The following is a 17,984-nucleotide window of genomic DNA, read 5'->3' as shown; positions in this document are numbered from 1 at the left end:
TGTAAAAACTACAATACCCATAATTCTGGGCAAGAAATGCTTGATAGTATTTCCAGGGTCAAAGGTAATTTAAGGTGAAGCAGAGAAGAAGCACATGGTGATGTTGTTCAAACATGTAAAAGTGGGTTTGTGAATTATAGAGGTATTAAAATCATATCGTTAAACACAAAGTAGTTTAATGTGCCCCTACAGACCTTTACAGCAGGTACAATTGTGACTTCATGTAGCAGGATTGACCATTAATAATTGAATTAAATAAGCAAAAATGGTTGAAAAGATTAAAGTTAACTATTGGTAGTTGGCATGTCAAATGTAGAAGTTGACAGGGTGTTTTCTCAACTAGAAAGGCTCTCAGTCACTTAAATCTCAACATAAGACATTATGATACCCTCAGTCTTATATCTCTTTCAAGTATTGTGTGTTGCATCAAACCAATGTTTCTTTGCCATATTTGCTCGTTAAAAAAATATAGCAATCTAGTCAGAACATTACAAACTGTAACACTCACTGAAAGCGTCAAAGCCAAATTCTAAAGGCCCTAAATCTGCTTTTATTCTAAAGCTGTGTTATGCATAGTGTCTGAAGCATGTCCAGCTATGTGAGGTCGTTATCTGTGGAGCTTTAATTTCAACATTGTCAACTCATATTGTCTGATGGGATCTTTGCTAAAATGGAGGCACAGACAAAAATATAATTGTATTTTTGTCTGAAGACATCACTGCACAAAATCTTTGCTGTAAACTTCGACAAAGGTCCTTGAGTTCCTCATATGTCTGGTAAACCTGGGAAGCAAGTCTCTTTCTTTGATCAAGCTGTCTGACCTTGGCAGCTTGGAGAACATGGCGTTCCCGACAAATTTACTAAAGTCATAGTATAGTATGCCAAAAAAAAATTAAAGTCATAGTTTATCATGTCGTAAAAAGTCATAGTATGTCGAAAAAATATATTCAAAAAAATCATATTGTATTATGTCTACATTTTTTATAAAAAGGAATAGTATAGCATATCGAAAAAATACATAAAAGTCATAGTATGTCGAAAAAATGTATTCAAAAAAATCATATTGTATTATGTCTACATTTTTTATAAAAAGGTATAAAGTATAGCATGTCGAAAAAACAATTTGAAAAAGTCATAGCATAGTATGTCGAAAAAAGTCATAGTATTGCATGTCGAAAAAAGATATTAAAAAGTGATAATGTAGTATGCAGAAAGAATTCATAAATAATGTAATTAAATAGTACGTCGAAAAAGGTCATATATAATGTCATAGTATATTGTGTCCAAAAAGTAATAGTAAATAGCATGTTGAAAAAAAGTCATAGTATAGTATCTCAAAAAAAGATAGAATAAAGTCAAACTAGAATATTCCCCCAAAAATAATTAAAAGGTCTTAAAATAGTATGTCGAAAAAATACATTAAGAAGTCATAGTATAGTATGTTGAAAATATTCAGAAAAAAAGTCAAAGTATAGTATGTAAAAAAAAACCTAATATAATACGTTGAAAAAAGTCATAGTTGAAAAAAGTCATGTGTGTAGTATAGCATGTCGAAAAAATACAAAAAAAGTCATAGTATATGTTGAAAAAATGCATAAAAAAGTCATAGTATAGTATGTCAAAAAAAAAAAAGGTAAAGAAGTCATAGTATAGTATGTTGAAAAAGTCATAAATAATGTCATAGTATATTGTGTCCTTAAAAGTCATAAATAACGTCATAGTATATTGTGTCCTTAAAAGTCATAGTAAATAGCATGTCAAAAAAGTCACAGTATAGATTGTTGAAGTATAGTATGTTGGAAAAATCATTTAAAAAGTCATAGTATATAGTATGTCGAAAAAACTACCGGTAATAAAAAAGTCATAGTATAGCATGTCGAAAAAAGTCATAGTATAGCATGTCGTAAAAAGTCATAGTATAGCATGTCGAAAAAAGTCATAGTATAGTATGTTGAAAAATGCATAAAACAAGACATAATAAAGCATGTCAAAAAAAGTCATAATATAGTAGGTCGGAAAAATCATTAATTTAAAAGTTAAAGGATATTCTGTCGAAAAAATACATTAAAAAAGTCATACTGAGGTATGTGAAAATAGGTCATGAAATATTCATAGAATAGTATGTCAAACAATTTGATACCCAGACAACTTTTTATACTGTATCAAGTTTTTTTTTTTATTAAGCTTACTGTACATTCATGAATCAAACCGCTTGTTCGTCACATGAAAGTATACTCTTGCAATCGAGAGTACTGACAGGAAGTCTAAAGTCCACTAAATAATGAGAATTCAGGCTCCATATTAACAAAGCAACACAAGGATATGAGGGAAAACTAGACGTACAAGTATCCAAACAGAAGTAAAGTGACCCGACTTAGTCAAACTTAAATCTGATACCTTTTCAGAAGGAAACATTCTCTCAGCCAAATGTTGGACAAAAATAAAACACAGAAATAAATAGGCACTGGGAGAAGTAATCACATTAGCATGAAGCAATTAGTCAAGAGAGCTCCTAACTGCCTAAAAAGCCACACACAGTGATGGGTTGTGAGGCTGCATTGAGGGGGTAGTTGAATGAAGATCAAAGAAAAAAAGAAAAAAAAAGAGGAAAACAGCGAGGATCTTGCAGGTTTTCATATCAGATAAACTTGATTATGAGTCTGATGAAAAGGCTCTGTGTGCGTTGGGGGAATGCTGAGAGTTGAAATCCGGGTCTTCCCTCACTCGTTTCTTGATGTCTGCTTTAACCTGAGACAAAAAAAAGATGATTATTATTATTATTATTACTATTATTATCATCATGGTGGGACGTACAAGCAGTATGTCACAATATGACTGTGTTGCTTGCATAATGTTTAGAGAAAGACTGTAGTTTCCTGAAAAAAACCCCCAACAACAATCGAAAATAATTTACTATTAACTATTTCTGTTTTTAGCAAACACCATCATTTCCTCTAAGTCCTAGACCTTCAGGGGATAAATGCGACAGCTTACACATAATTACAGCAGAGATAATGGCTAAAGAATTACTTTAGGTTGTGGGTGAGTTGAATGGATAGTGACAAAAAGCAAGTTACAATGTCAGTATACTTTAAAAAAATCTCCATCTAAACACAATTAGTTTGGGCTGCAACTAACGAAGACCATTTTAATTATTGTTCATTCTGTAGATTCTTTGCTTGAAAAGTGACTTTAAAGTCGATCGATAGCAAAAATAGTGACTGATTAATTAACCCTTCGTTTGAAGTCTGCCCGTATCTAATGTACTTGTATGAAAATGAAAACAAAGCATACTGGGAATATATATTACGTTCTAAAACTGCCCGCACTAACAGCTGCAGTAAGTTTGGTAGGTCAAAAACGAATGTTTTCAAAATCTAAATGAAATTTTCATTTAATTTAGACTTATGAATAACCTCTTGTGTTCTTAAGATACATTTAACAGTGTAACCAGGCATCTGTGACGCTAACGGGTACATCTCATGGCCAAAACTATGACAACAAGAGAACCAAACAGCTGTCATCATCATTACCCCAAATGATGAGCCCCTGGTTTGTTCTTATGTACATGCAAGACTTAGTTACCTGTTCTGCATACGCTTCCTTCAGCTCCTGGGTCTCCAGATCATCTTGTAGTCGCTCAGCAGAAGTGATGGGCTTCACTCCGGCTGTCCTGGCTGCTTGACTCACCGCATCAGAGAGGGAGAGAAGGCTTCCACCGCTCAGTCCCGTCTGAAAACACACAACAGACACGTTGAAGAAGGTAATGACAAGTGATATTAATTTGTAATAAGTTTAGTTACGACTCATCTGATTACCTTTCTGCGTTTAGCCGGCATGCCATGCAGATAAGCGTCAGACAGCGGGGGCTGGGCCTTCATCTTCCTCTGGGTCATCATATCACACCTGATGATGGGCACCCATTCCTACAACGCATAAAGTTGATAAATAGTGAAGATGGGGATTATGATTTCACTTAAAAGGATGTTTTCAAGTCAAAAAACTCTTTTACTGCTCCATTGCAACTCAAAGGGGAATCAAAGATGGAATATTGTACTAAAAAAACACTTTGGAACATACTAACTTGAACTCATACTGCAGAAGCTTTGGCTAAAGTTAATATGAATTAACTTGATGCCAATGATGAGTGTAGATTATTTTTTCAAACTCTTACACTCGAAGTTTAGGATCTTAACGTCCAGTGTAGACACAATTGCAGCAAAAAAAAACAGCTTAATGTACACATGCAACATTTTTCTTACATAAAGTACTTGTGAGAAGATCCTAAAAATCAGGCTGAACAAGATCCAGTTTGTCTTTTAAAAAACGATTATTATAATCCACATGGAAACAAGTAAGCGATCAAACTTTGTGGGCTCTTACAGGTGGAACAGCAGCCGCCCAGGTCTCCGACTCTCGAGCAGACTCCTCACTCCCTCCCTCTGCTCCGGCTGCTGCCATGTCGCCCCCTAACGGTGCGGCTCCTCCAGAGGCCCCGAGGTCTCCAGGCAACACCCGTGTTTCCCGTGACGACGCCCTCGTGTCGTGTGACACTGACATGGCCTCCTCTGCTGTGGTGGCTGCAGCTGGTGAGAGGGTGTCCCCGATCTTTGGAAGTGGAGAACAACGATATGAGGGAACTAAAAGGCGGAGCGATGCCTAACACTTCAAACTGAGTTCATCTGAAAAAGGACATTAAAGACACAACGTGCTTACCGTTGCACTTTGTGCTCGTTCAGGCTCTTGTGTGCCAGTTGCAGAAGACTGATCTCTCTGAGAAAGAATGTCATGTATTATTTATTAGCCATTTCAGACGTGCTCTCCGAAGTAACAGGATATGTAACAGCCGTCGGATAAGACAGACTCGTGTATTCTGTTCTGAAGAAAACTGAAACAGCTGTCACACATAAAATACAGTCAATAACACTCAAATATACAGATACACATTTTTTGTGGTAAACAAACAGGTTTTAAGTTCTTAAGTGTAGCTGACAGCCTCAGGCCTGAGAGGCTACATCATGTACAGGAGGCTCGCAGGTATGACATTCTCCGGCTGCGAACATGTGACCATGAATATTATGGTAGGAAGCCATAGATACAGAGCTAAAACATAAAATAAATGTTTAGAAGAAGGCATGCAGCTGGTTCATTACCTGTGTGGGAACTATGTAGTTCTGGATCTGCTCCTGTGTGATGGGGATGTGCTCAAGAATCACCTGCAGCCTCATTGTCATCATGCTGGTCATCCAGTTGACCAAACTGGGGCTGATGTCGCTGGACATCCTCCGCTGGAACAACAAGAGGAAATAAAGCTTTTATTTCACAGGTAGAACTACTGGTTCTTCTTTATTTTGTTGATGGAGTGTTAAAACTTTAAGTAGCTTTTGTTTTGACTGCTTATCTCTAATGTGACCATTCTGACATCACATGTTGCCATTCTGTACTTGAGGAGTGTTTATTTTGAGTCACTGAGTGTCGGTTTAAAATCTGAAATGCCATGTTATTTCTACTGAGAGAAATAAAGTGCTGTCCTTCACCTGTTCAATAATGTCAGGACTTTGTTTGTCTTATAGTTTTTTTGTTTGCATTTCCTGATACAAGCACTTAAGGGCGCCGTCATCAGGCAGCAAGTAAACATGGCTTTGCATTTGCTCAAAGCACTAAACTTGATATCCTTTGACGAACATACCAAATTCAGATTTATCTGGAGTCTACTGCCTACACAACAGACATTCAGTGAGAGATTGTATACTGACTATTCGGTGGTTGATGACGGCGGTGAGGGCTCTCTGGTCTCCTCTCAGGCAGTGCAGGTTGAGGGCAAGACACTCAAACAATGCCTGATTGCACATCTGTAACAGCCGGGGCCCGAATGAGTCATCTGGATGAGAAAAATATTGATATTAACTAATTAGAAAAAACACAATACTATGAGTCCTACAGAGACATTAAACATTAAATGAATACTTCATAGCAGTACTCATGATTAAGAATCCAAATATGAATAGCTCTGGTGAAGCAACCTCCACTAAAAAAACACACACAGAGGCTTAACTGGAACCAAACAATCCAAACATCACCAAGACCGATTGATTTAAAGTTTACCTGTGCAACGTAGAATGTGGGTGGCAATCTGCATCAGCTGCTGTCTGAAGAAGGACATGTTGGTCTGAGTGACGTCGACGCCCTCCAACACTGTGACTGAAGACTCTCTCTGTGGAATAAGAGTGTCGTCAATACAATAACAAACTACACAGGAGGCACAACAATATCAACATTTACAGAAAACACTAAATACTTAAACTTAACTGCTTTAAAATGTCTTCTGTAGTATCTAAAAATAATGTTTTGATGTAATTGAGTAATTGTTATTTCATTTAATTACAGGTGTCTGCGTTACTTGTCATGTGCACCTATCATTACTGATGTTTTTCTTTAATAAACCTCATCTTCAAATACAAACATAAGAAATCTATGAATCACTCCCCTGCACACTTAGTCAGTTAAACTCAACTGCAGAGCAGCTGACCCAAAATAAACTCCTGTATCAGCACACATTAGTCTCATGTATTGCCTAGAAGACCCTTGTTTTAATGGCTTTGTTTGTTACGTACATCAGATTTCCACAACTGACAAAATGTGAGTCCACTATGAGCAGCCCTACATTTATTAATATACTGTTTTGTATTTTTAGCAGTACTGGAGAAGGAGTGGACATCAAGGACTTACAAAGCTCTCACTGATGTACTCCTCCAGTTCATTCACAAGACTGTCAGCCGCAGCCTAGTGATGAAAACAGAGACAGATATAGAGGGAGAAGAAGACAGAAATCCATCAGTTATTGGTCAGTTAGACAAAAGAATAACAAAGACTAATCATCAAAATGGGAAAAATAATGAAAAGTAAATTAGCTCGGTCTAATTCTAACTACACTTGAGTATTAAAAGATCTGCAGTAAACAATAATTAAAAGGATGTCATCCAACTGGAGAGAGTTACTGACAGTAATGTTCTCATCGGTCGGCTCTCTGCCGTTGAGGTAGTTCTGGGTGAAGAACTGGGACAGTTGAGGCTGGATGCGGCCAAGAGGCTGGTGCTGACCATGAAGCAGCATCACCAGGTCTGACATGGTGAACGTCTGGCACACCAACATCAGCAGCTCTCCAAAGAACCCTGGGAACCACAAAGAAAAAGACAAAATAATTAAATATTTAGATAAATCATTTTCTCATATGCTCCTTGACTGAATGACATCATACTTTGCATCCCTCGGCTGCCGTAGTGACAACATAATGTACTTGTGTGTTTGTTCGTTACCGGTAGGATCCTCAGGACTGATGAAGATGTTGGTTGCCTGGGACAGCCTCTGCATGAACTGGGCAATGCTCTCTGTGTCGTTCTGGGCCTGACCCAGGGAGCCCATCATGGTGCTCAGGACGCCACGGACGATGCCTGTGAACAGCTCGGGGTTGAGGGCTTCGGCTCCTGCCGGGGGGTTGGGCATGGGGTTTGGCCCTGTAGCAGCAGCAGCAGGAGGAGTGGTACCAGAGGGAGGTTGGGGTGGAGTGAAGATGGGTTGGGCCTAGAAATGAAATGGAAACGAGTAAGGATTTGTTAATGGTACTTTACTTTAAATGCAGTGATTTTATAAAATGCAAAGTGCTTCAGGCATTACACTGGTAAATAATTTACTGTCAGCTATCTGCCCTCTAGTGGGCCATTAGGAGATGACTAGGTTTATTTACTAGTGCCAAGACATTTATATTAATTATTTTGGTATATAAAACCCTTTTCCATTTAACAGAAGTTGTCCCAAGACAAGCAGTCCAGTAGAACTACATAAAATACAGTCACAAATTGGCACAATTTCAATGGCAGCGTTTGTTATTTAACAGACTTTCAAAACTTGCTGTCATTATATAAATAATAAATCATTATAGTATCTGGCTATAATTGAACACTGTTCTTGTCAAAATTTGATATGGCTTTTTTTTTATGATCTTTGAACAGGTGGCACAGGTCAACAGAAATGATAAGCAAATGAAGGTACAATTTCCATGCAACGACTGTTTAGTGCACTCAAGTCAAATATTCAAACACTGACCTGCTGCATGAATTCGCTCACTCCCTGGATGAAGGCTGGGACACCAGATGTGGTGACGGTAATTGAAGGGGCTCCTACAGGGCCCCCACTGGCACCGCCGGCCACCCCCAGGAGAGAACCCAGGAGCTGGCTGAGGTCTGGGGGCATCTCCTGGGCCTGGGGCTCACTGGCGTTGGTCTCAGATTGGCTCGGTGGACCAGTAGTGTTTGCTGTAGGCGGAGGAGTTGGACCCGAGTTGGAGAAAGAAAAGGAGGAGGAGGCGGATGATGTTTGAGAGGAAGAAGAAAAGGAGGAAGAGGCAGATGTGGATGTGGAGGAGGAGGATGTGACTGTTTGACCAGCTGTTAAAAAAAGCAAATAGATTGAAGATCACTCATTGGCAGCAATCCTTGACTAATCTTTTTATACTTTAAGCTATTATATTTATAGAAGGTCGGTAATAAAGTCCAAATCTAAATAACTATATCGTTATTAACTTACGCATTTGTCCTGGTAGCAAAAGCTGTCCAACAAGTCCACTAATCATCTGGTTCAGAGCCGCAGGGTTGAAAGGCTGTGGAGAAAAATTTAATTAGTCTCAAATGTTGAAAATCAGCCTAAAGAGAAGGAACCGATTTAGAAAACATTATTCTCACCTGTCCTGGCTGCTGGCCCGGCATGGCAGCTCTCACATTGATGGTGGTTCCCCGAGTGCCGAAGGCTGGAGGGGGCATGTTGGGCGCAAAGGGTGGTCGGGTGAACACAACCCTGGCCTGGGGCTGGGGGCCAGTGTGGGGAGGCGGTGGTGGAGCAGTAGGTGTGGTGGTGGGTGTGTTAGGACCCGTGGTGGTAGTTGAGGAGTTGGCTGTGGAGTTGTAGCCAGGAGGGGTGGGCTGGGGAGCGGCCGGATGGCCAGTGGCAGTGGCGGTTGCGGCACTAGTTGCTACGGCGGCAGCATATTGGCTTATCTGTTGCATGAGATTCCGCATAAAGTCAGGGGGGAGGGCACCTTAAGGGGGAAACAGAGAACGATACATTAGATTAACATGACTTGCAAAAGAAAAGCAGGAAATTATTTTTAGGAGTCACAAAAAGAAGGCTTAATTTGTAATACGATAAATATAGAGTATTTCATTGAACATGCAGTGAGGCAAAAAGATGACCTGGATTGTTTTGAAGATGTTTTACACGACCAAACTGTGTTATTTAAAATGTATTATGCCAAATGTACCTGGTTGTCCAGGCATTTGCTGTCCAGCTGCGGCAGGGTTTGCACCTGGGCCTGCACATACATACAAAAACACACAAATAGTTTGAACTCCTTTTACAATACTTAATTAATTACCAGTGTTACTCTCTATAACAGAAGATATAACAGAGCCATCATGCAACAAAGGGAACCTATGAAATTCAAAGTTTCGTTCTTCAGATCACTCGGATTGTGGCAGCAGTGCACGGACGATGCAGTAGTGTGGTATGAGTGATGATTTAACTCCAATGCACTGCCGCCCAGCAATATGACACACAAACAGCTCTGAGGTAGAGGAGCAATCACTCAGTGGCGGGTAGGGGACAACACACCGTCCGTGTTCATCTGCATCATAACCACCGGGACTGCCTGGTGGCTGATCCTGATGACACGTGGGCCAGCCTGTCCCGGTCCAGCCTGCTGATTGGACGGGGAAGTCTGTGTGGGGGGGTCTGTCCCTGACCTGCCTGCTCCGATTGGCTGGCCGACTGTGTGGGCGGGGCTTGTCCCTCAGTGCCGTTAGCCGCAACAGTCACTGTGGCACCCAGGTTCATCTGTCGGTGAAGATGCAATCAGTCAGTCTGATTACAATTAAAAGTTTGCATTAATAACTTCAATACGAATGCCTTCACTTACTTGCACTGGGATGTGGTGGTGCATAGCTCCAGGCAGAGTGACTGGGGTGGCATAGTGGGAAAAAGGCCGGACCACATGCAGGTGGCGGGGCACAGGGCTCATCAGGTTCAATCGCAAGTCACTGAGGGCCACAAGGGCGTTACCAAGGAGACGGAGACACTCCCACGTCATGACAAGAGTGCGCTGTTCCTCCTCTCTCTCCTGAGACAGAAAAAAAGATTTTAAGCATTAAAGAAAAAGTTCTACATTTTTGGGTTATGTGCTTATTCCCTTTCTTGCTGAAAGTTAGATGAAAAGACTGATACCTCTCTCATGTCTCATGATAACAAAATTCTGCTACAACCACCTCTAAAAACACATATCTCATATCGAAATCACTAAAAGAATAGTGCTGCAGAGACACCAGGACTTAACTGTCCCATCTTTTGAAGACTTTTCCTTCAAAAGATAACAGAAATTAAATACAAATAAGCAAGGGTTTAATTCAAAAACTATTATTAGTATTTTTTCAATTTAGATCATGTATATAGCATGTGATAAATTACTGCATTTGTAATAATCCTATTTATGCAAAATAATTGCCTGATGTTAAAGTTATCGCTGCCCATTAAACCTTGTGAATTTAACAACTGACGATGTAAGCTTGGAATTTTCAAATATGTATATACGAGTCCCCCTATAAAAAGCATATATTCAGAAATATACTAGTATACTAGATCACTAGTAAAGAAGTACTTGGCAGTTTGAATCCTACTGTATTATTGTTGTATTCTGCGGTGGTGGCTGTCTCAAGGATGGTGTGAGCTCTCTGAATGAAGGGCTGCAGTCTCTCCTCCACCCTCCGAAGCTCAGACAACATCTCCGCCAACTCAGCTGGGCTGGGGTGACTAGGGGACGAAAGGAGGACAGAGCTGTTTACCATCAAACAGAACAGCTGTTCACCAAACAGGTCCACACAGAGATACAGCATCACTATTAATATGGACAAAAAGATACATTACAGAGAAGACATGCAACTGACAACACGATACATGGATCAGTTAACAAGTTAGTTTTGATCAGAAGAAATGACTCCTGCCGTGGCCCCTTAAACCTCCTTTATGTTTGCAAAGTTGAGGTATTAATTACATTGATTCCATGCTAAATAATTTAATGATTTTTTTTTGTTGCCTGAATTAAAGGTTTGAAAGGAAAAAAAAGAATAATCAAAAGTATGTGGCGTAAGTTAAAATTGGAGTCACTGAGGAAGAGAGGATGTCTCACTTGGGTCCAGGTTGGGGTGTTGGTCCCTCAGATTGTGCTGAAGAGGTGGTTGGAGGTGGGGGAGTTGTTGGAGGTGGGGAGGTGTCCATGGGCTGGGCAGAGGGAGAGGGGGTGGAGGTGGTAGATGAAGAGGAGGGAGGAGGTGGAGCAGCAGCAGCAGCAGCAGTGGTCTCTGTTGGAGCAGATGAGTCACTTGGCCTAGCCTGAAAAGAGACACAAGACAGCAGGCGAATGTTTTATAAGGTGAAGGGTTCATCCTGCATAGAGACATTTTTGGTGACCCCTTAAGGGGTGGCCAGCGCCACAGGAGAACCAGCACCACATTTATTATAACTGAAAATGATTATAACAATTCTAATCCTCTCCGAATTAGTTTAAAACATATAACAGTCAGCTCAATAGTGGTTGAATTATAAACCATCCCTGACAACCGTCATGTCATTGTTTACGAGATTGCTAGCCAGCTATAGTTTGTCAGTTCAGGTCAGTCAGGCCCACCGTGTGTCTTGCTCAAAGCCAACTGCGCACAGGTCAGTTATGCCTGTCTTCCATCAACATACTGGCTATTCCACAATGGGAATAAACACTCTGGATTACTGCTAAACATGGCTACAGAGGGAAATCGCTAACTGCATCCTGGAGGAGCAACAAGACGGACGTCTTGCTGAGGTCAAAGTGTATAGACAAATTAAAACGCATGATCCCAATGATGCGAGTGGTCAGGACATGGTAGCCAGCAGATACCCTGGATGTGAGCTCTCACCTCCATCCTGTGGATGACATCATTGATGTCCCTCAGCAGGTTCTCAGCCAGCACCAGCCTCAGCCTAGGCTCGCTCTGCACTGGTTGGTCCATATCAATATGCACATTCACAGACCCATTGCTCTGAAATAGAAACGGTGAAAATCAACAAAACACTGGGCAATGTAGAGTGGGATTGTATTCAACCAGCAGGCATCTTACCCCAGTGCTGGTTGTGACTCTGGCATTCCTGGCATTTTCTCCCATACCAGACACCATCTGCTGAACTGACATCTAAACAAGAAGAATAACAGCACAGAGGTAATGCGAGGGAAACAACACTCAGCATGCAAGACAAACTTTCTGACAGTCATGAGGTGAAACATGATTAAGAGTTGGAAACATACGAAATATAATATTTATTATATAAAATATTATATAGCTCATTAGAGTTAGTTTTAAGAAGTTCAACAGGTCATAATTCCCTCTCTAATAGCTTCTTTATATTGCGGTGGAAACATCTCCTTCAAAAAACTGTTTTTATTCAAGTTTCTCGCCAAAATCGAAAATGTACTTGATTACATTTGAATACTGATGTACTTTCGATACATTTTAAACTTTCAAACCCATCTACAATGCATGAAGTCAATGGAATTCTGCTTTTACACTTTGAACAGCTCGACAGAAAACCTACTTGTATCTGCTGGGGGTCCATGATGTTGACAGGGAGGTTGAAGGTGCCAAGCATTACGTAGCTGTTAGCGTTGCGATCATGTGGAGGACCTTGTGATGTTCCCTGGGAGGACGAGGAGGGTCCACTATCAGCTGAAGTGCCTCCTGACCCTGAGCCGGGCTGGGAGGGCGGAGGGGGCGCCCGCTCCACAAGATGTATCACCTTGCCATCCACATCTGGGACAACAACAGAGAACTACAGTTACATATGTACACATATGATGGTGTGTTGGAGTCACTTTTGTTTTGAGAAACAAAAGAAAATCTAGCTGTATTATACATTGCTGAACGCCTTAAGATGAGCAATTACTTATGCCGTAAACACTATATAAATACTGACGGACACAAGTGAGCTCAAAGCACTAATTAGTTTGAAATGGATATTTATAATATAAAAACAGTAAAATAAGACAAAATAAACAAAAACAAAAATTGTACACATAAAAACAGCAACACTCAAAGTCAATTCTAACATAATTACTCAATTAGTGTGGTGCAAATGTTAATATTCAATGTGAACATAATATATAAATATGCAGAAAAAAAAACCTGCACAAGTATTATACCCCAAAAAAACATTACCGGAAGGATCTCAAAACAAGACAAAATCGAGTTCTGTATTGCTTAAATTTACCCAGTGATTACTTACTGTAGTCTGCCAGAGTCCTTTCATCCTGTAAGACTCTGCCCTGATAGATCAGCCTCTGTTTGTCCACAGGGATACCCACTGAAGGGGCAATGTGCTCCTTGAACTCTTTCACTGTCAACTACAGAATAAGATGGAACAGACATGAGTCAGACTACCACAAAGGCTGGATGAAAATGAGGATTCACTCTAGAGTCTGTAGAAGAAACTGAATAATTTACCTGAGCACCAACTGTGTAGGTTCTGCTTTGGGAGTCTAGTGTTTTGACTGTCACCTCTATGTCTGCAGTTTGTTCCTCCATGGTGATCCTGTATCAAAAAAATAAGAGGTTCCAGTAAGCCAGACTGATACTACATTTTCGAGGCCAATATCAATATTCAAGAGTTTAAAAAAAACTTTATTAGGATCCCTTGAACCCTCTGTTTTTAAAACCATTGTGAATAAGACTAAGTGGGACATTTTGTAGCTTTTGTCACAATGTTTTCTATATGACATCAAACATATATTTGGCATTTGTTATTTATTTATTCTGTCATTTCTTGGAACTTATCAGCTGCCATATACACTGACACAATAAATCTGTAGTGAGTTTATATTGGTTGATATATAGGCTAAACTAATTGGTATGCCAGTCTGATGCAAGGGTACAACTCAAGAGTCATTTTCTTTCTCAATACATTTTTTATTACCAAACTAACCATCAAGTCGGGTTTATAACGAAAATAACAAAAACAAAAAAAATGCCCATGCCAATTCTAGACATCAAGGAAGTGTTTTAAGATTGCTTGTTTTTAAGCATCAGTTCAAACCCCCCCAAGTATTCCCTTTACAAAATACAGTACCAGTCAAAAGTTTGGACACACCTTCTCATTCAACTACTTTGAAGAATCTAAAATATAAAACATATTCTGGTTTGTTGAGCATTTGTTTGTTTACCACATAATTCCATATGTGTTCCTTCATAGTTTGGATGTCTTAAATAGTAATCTACAATGTCGGAAAAAAAAAAATAAAAAAATAAAGAAAGAAAAACCATTGAATGAGAAGGTGTGTCCAAACTTTTGACTGGTACTGTACATAGAGAAGAGACGCATCAGATAAGAAAAGTTGAGACTTGTGAATGTTTTGAATGTATTCTTGATTAATAGATTAATTAAAAACAATAACACCAACAGTTTAACAACATTTTTGACAATTCATTTTCCGTTCATGGATGGATCATTCAATTGCAAAATATGTTTCAGCATTAATCCAATCAATATAACTACAGCTTGTGCTCAGAATGAATCCATCACTTAATGTGGCGGCTGTGGCGTAGTGGAGAGCAAGGTAGTTCTCCAATCAGAGGGTCGGTGGTTCGATACCCGGCTTTGGCAGTCGATGTGTCCTTGGGCAAGTTGCTCCCGAAGGTTTGCCATCGGTGTGGCATGAATGTTAGTTAGAGTCTGATGGTGGCACCTTGCATGGTAGCCTGTCATCAGTGTGTGAATGGGTGAATGATATGTAATATACTACTGATTGTAAGTCGCTTTGGATAAAAGCGTCTGCTAAATGACATGTAATGTAATGTAAAATGTAATGATTAGTTGGGCAACAGAAAACTACCCATCAACACATGTTGTTCAGCCTGAAGTTTGAGGAGTTCCTCTTATATCTTTAACATTGTGAATTAAATTATTTGGATGTTTTGTCCACTAGACTAGTTACTCAATGACTAGAGGACGTCACTGAGAGATGGATCAACAATGAAAACAAGTGTTGGCTTCACCCCTAAAAGAACAGTTTACCTTTATCTACAAATACATGTAACCTTTGAAAACACACACACACACACACACACACACACACACACACACACACACACACACACACACACACACACAATGGGCTCCACATTTATGACACTGGCAGGATGTTTCTTCCTCACTCTCGTTAATAAAAACATTAAAGCTTTAAGGATCACGTGGCTCTTAATCCCCTGCCATGTTTAAATGCAGCCAATCAACCAAAAGACAGAAGAGGAGGCTAACGTTAGCTAAACTCACATGCTAGCTAGCGTTAGCATCCATCATCTTTCAGCAGTAAACGACCATTGACGTTAGCTACGTCGGCGTTAGCTTCACCATGCTAGGCCTGTCGACGTAAACTAGCACTAATCCAACAGTTTAACCCACTAACAGGGATGACGGAACACGCTAGCAAGCTACTGCTAGTTAGCATCGACCCGCTAGCAGGATTAGCATCGACGCTAACTGTGAGCAGCTAGCTGTTAGCGAGGAGGCTAACAGCTAATGCTACATGAACTTAACGCCACATTGAAGCGTGTATTATCACGTGTATGTGTGTAACTAGTCGCTCTAGGTTACCTTTAAAGTCACACTGTGTTTTTCCAGCTGTTTTCTTATCATCCAATAACATGCAAAAGTTGACTTCCGAGAGCAAGCTCGAGTACCTGCGAGGAGCTATCCGGCTAAGCGGATGTGACGTCAGAGGGTTCTACACCAAATACGCCGAGCGAAGAAGAAGAAGAGAAAAAAACAAAATGGCGAATCTCGTGGAGGCGACAACAAATCAGCAGTTTGAAGAGATATTAAAGAAAGCTGGAGAACGCCTGACGGTGGTGCACTTCCAGGCAGCATGGGCTCCTCAGTGCGGGCAGATGAACGAAGTCATGGCCGAGCTGGCGAAGCAAAACACGAACTCCACCTTTGTGAAGCTGGAGGCGGAAGCGGTGCCGGAGGTGTCGGAGAAGTATGAAATCGCCTCTGTGCCTACTTTTGTTTTCTTCAAGGGAGGGGAGAAGGTGGACCGTGTGGATGGAGCCCACGCTCCGGAGCTGACTAACAAGGTGCAGCGTTTGGCGGTGGTCGGGAGTCCGGGTGGAGGAGCTGCAGAGACCGGCACCACGGACCTGAACCAGCGGCTGAAGAAGCTGATCAACGCGGCGCCCTGCATGCTCTTCATGAAGGGGTCCTCACAGGAGCCCCGCTGCGGCTTCAGCAGGCAGATAGTGGCCCTGCTGAAGGAGCACAGCATCCAGTTCAGCAGCTTTGACATCCTGTCCGATGAGGAGGTGAGACAGGGGTTGAAGATCTACTCCAACTGGCCCACATACCCTCAGATGTACGCCAACGGGGAGCTGGTGGGAGGACTGGACATAGTGAAGGAGCTGGCTGAGTCTGGGGAGCTGGAGAACACCTGCCCGAAGGCTGTCACCTTGGAGCATCGTCTGAAGACCGTCATCAACCAGAGTCCAGTGATGCTGTTCATGAAGGGCAACAAGGAGGCTGCAAAATGTGGCTTCAGCAGGCAGACACTGGAGATTTTGAGCAGCACAGGGGTGGATTATGACACCTTTGATATTCTGCAGGATGAAGAGGTGCGCCAGGGGCTCAAGACCTATTCTAACTGGCCAACCTACCCCCAGCTCTACGTGAAAGGAGATCTGATCGGTGGTTTGGACATTCTCAAGGAGCTGAAGGAGAGTGGAGACCTGGTTTCAGTGCTGAAGGGGGAGTCGTAGGGGGGGGATTTGCCATGCAGACGTCGAAGGCCAACAAGAAGCCACCACACATGCCAAGATCACCCTATGTCACTGATGTAATAGTATACAGATGGCCAGGAAGTGGATCAAATAATTTATTGAGACTAATATTAGATTTAATACCAATATATTAATCAAACTGTTCACGTTCTACTTTGAATCCAAAAATGAAACATGCATTAATGAGATTTGGTTTTCACTGTTAAGTTTTTCCTCATAGTTATTCTTGAAAATACATTTTAAGACATGATTAAAGTGAAAGTTAAGCAATCCCGTGCTTGGCCTTTATTAATATTAATTTCCCTGTCTGACTCTGAGAGCAGCTGACATGAGTTCATATTATCTGTTGTCTTTATTTGTTGGGGTTACATTTGTCCTTCCAGTATTCACAACCTCAGACCAAACAGGTTCATATTTAATGAAGCATTGTTTACCTCGCCTCTTGACTTTTCATGCCATCCTGTCCATACTTTCTTCACCTGAAAGACAGAAAAACTGTGTTTATCTATATCAAATAATCACTCTGGTTTAATTACTTAGAAATAAGTGCCACTTATTGATACATTGTCCATAAATAACATTGTGATTAAACAATAAAAACACTTAAGATTTGGTGTTGTTTTTTGGTGCTTCTTACAAAGCAAATGTGCGAAGAATCATTTTGTGGAACCCATGGGAAACCAAGCAAAAGCCATATTCAAAAACAGGAATACAACACGGCCTTTAAACCTAACGTGTAAGAGGAAAGATTGTTCGAATCCTGTGTCTCTGTAACCATAAATTCAACACATCCACACTGCTAAGCTGTTCTTCAACTGCCATTAAATTCAAAGTTTTCAAACTAGTATTAACAACATGAATCAAAAAAAGTGAATAGCCTTGCAAGCTACAGCCTCAAAAATCTATATAGTATCACAAAGGTAGTATTTCTCTGCACATCATTTTGTCGTTTGAGTGTCAGGAGGGAAAATAGGTTTTCTGCTCATCTCATTTTAGTAGTAAATATACAATTTAGACTGCAAGACCTAGAAGTAGTCCTATAGATGGAGGAAAAGATTGCAACAAAAAATGTCTAAATCTAAATGTGAT

The 17,984-nt window shown here is 40.6% G+C and overlaps 2 protein-coding genes across 2 annotated transcripts; one reads left to right on the top strand and one right to left on the bottom strand.

Annotated features, from left to right (window-relative positions):
* Nucleotides 1-2,162: 2,162 nt before the first annotated feature.
* Nucleotides 2,163-15,808, bottom strand: bag6 (BCL2 associated athanogene 6). Its single transcript, XM_054621001.1, is given in 26 exon segments — nucleotides 2,163-2,748; nucleotides 3,586-3,732; nucleotides 3,819-3,926; nucleotides 4,384-4,608; nucleotides 4,717-4,773; nucleotides 5,154-5,288; nucleotides 5,757-5,881; nucleotides 6,106-6,214; nucleotides 6,730-6,783; nucleotides 7,003-7,172; nucleotides 7,317-7,581; nucleotides 8,104-8,444; nucleotides 8,584-8,656; nucleotides 8,739-9,091; nucleotides 9,314-9,364; nucleotides 9,664-9,784; nucleotides 9,787-9,885; nucleotides 9,968-10,168; nucleotides 10,722-10,854; nucleotides 11,231-11,433; nucleotides 11,994-12,116; nucleotides 12,195-12,266; nucleotides 12,667-12,881; nucleotides 13,354-13,471; nucleotides 13,572-13,659; nucleotides 15,718-15,808. Coding segments are annotated over 25 exon segments (3,675 nt in total). The 5' UTR covers nucleotides 13,653-13,659; nucleotides 15,718-15,808; the 3' UTR covers nucleotides 2,163-2,652.
* Nucleotides 15,723-17,714, top strand: glrx3 (glutaredoxin 3). Its single transcript, XM_054621002.1, has one exon. The coding sequence runs from the start codon at nucleotides 15,768-15,770 to the stop codon at nucleotides 16,872-16,874; it is 1,107 nt and encodes a 368-aa protein (XP_054476977.1). The 5' UTR covers nucleotides 15,723-15,767; the 3' UTR covers nucleotides 16,875-17,714.
* Nucleotides 17,715-17,984: the final 270 nt, after the last annotated feature.

The sequence above is a fragment of the Anoplopoma fimbria genome, chromosome 20 (assembly GCF_027596085.1).
Source record: "Anoplopoma fimbria isolate UVic2021 breed Golden Eagle Sablefish chromosome 20, Afim_UVic_2022, whole genome shotgun sequence".
Classification (NCBI taxonomy): Eukaryota; Metazoa; Chordata; class Actinopteri; order Perciformes; family Anoplopomatidae; genus Anoplopoma; species Anoplopoma fimbria.
This window is presented reverse-complemented; position numbering and strand designations above follow the sequence as displayed.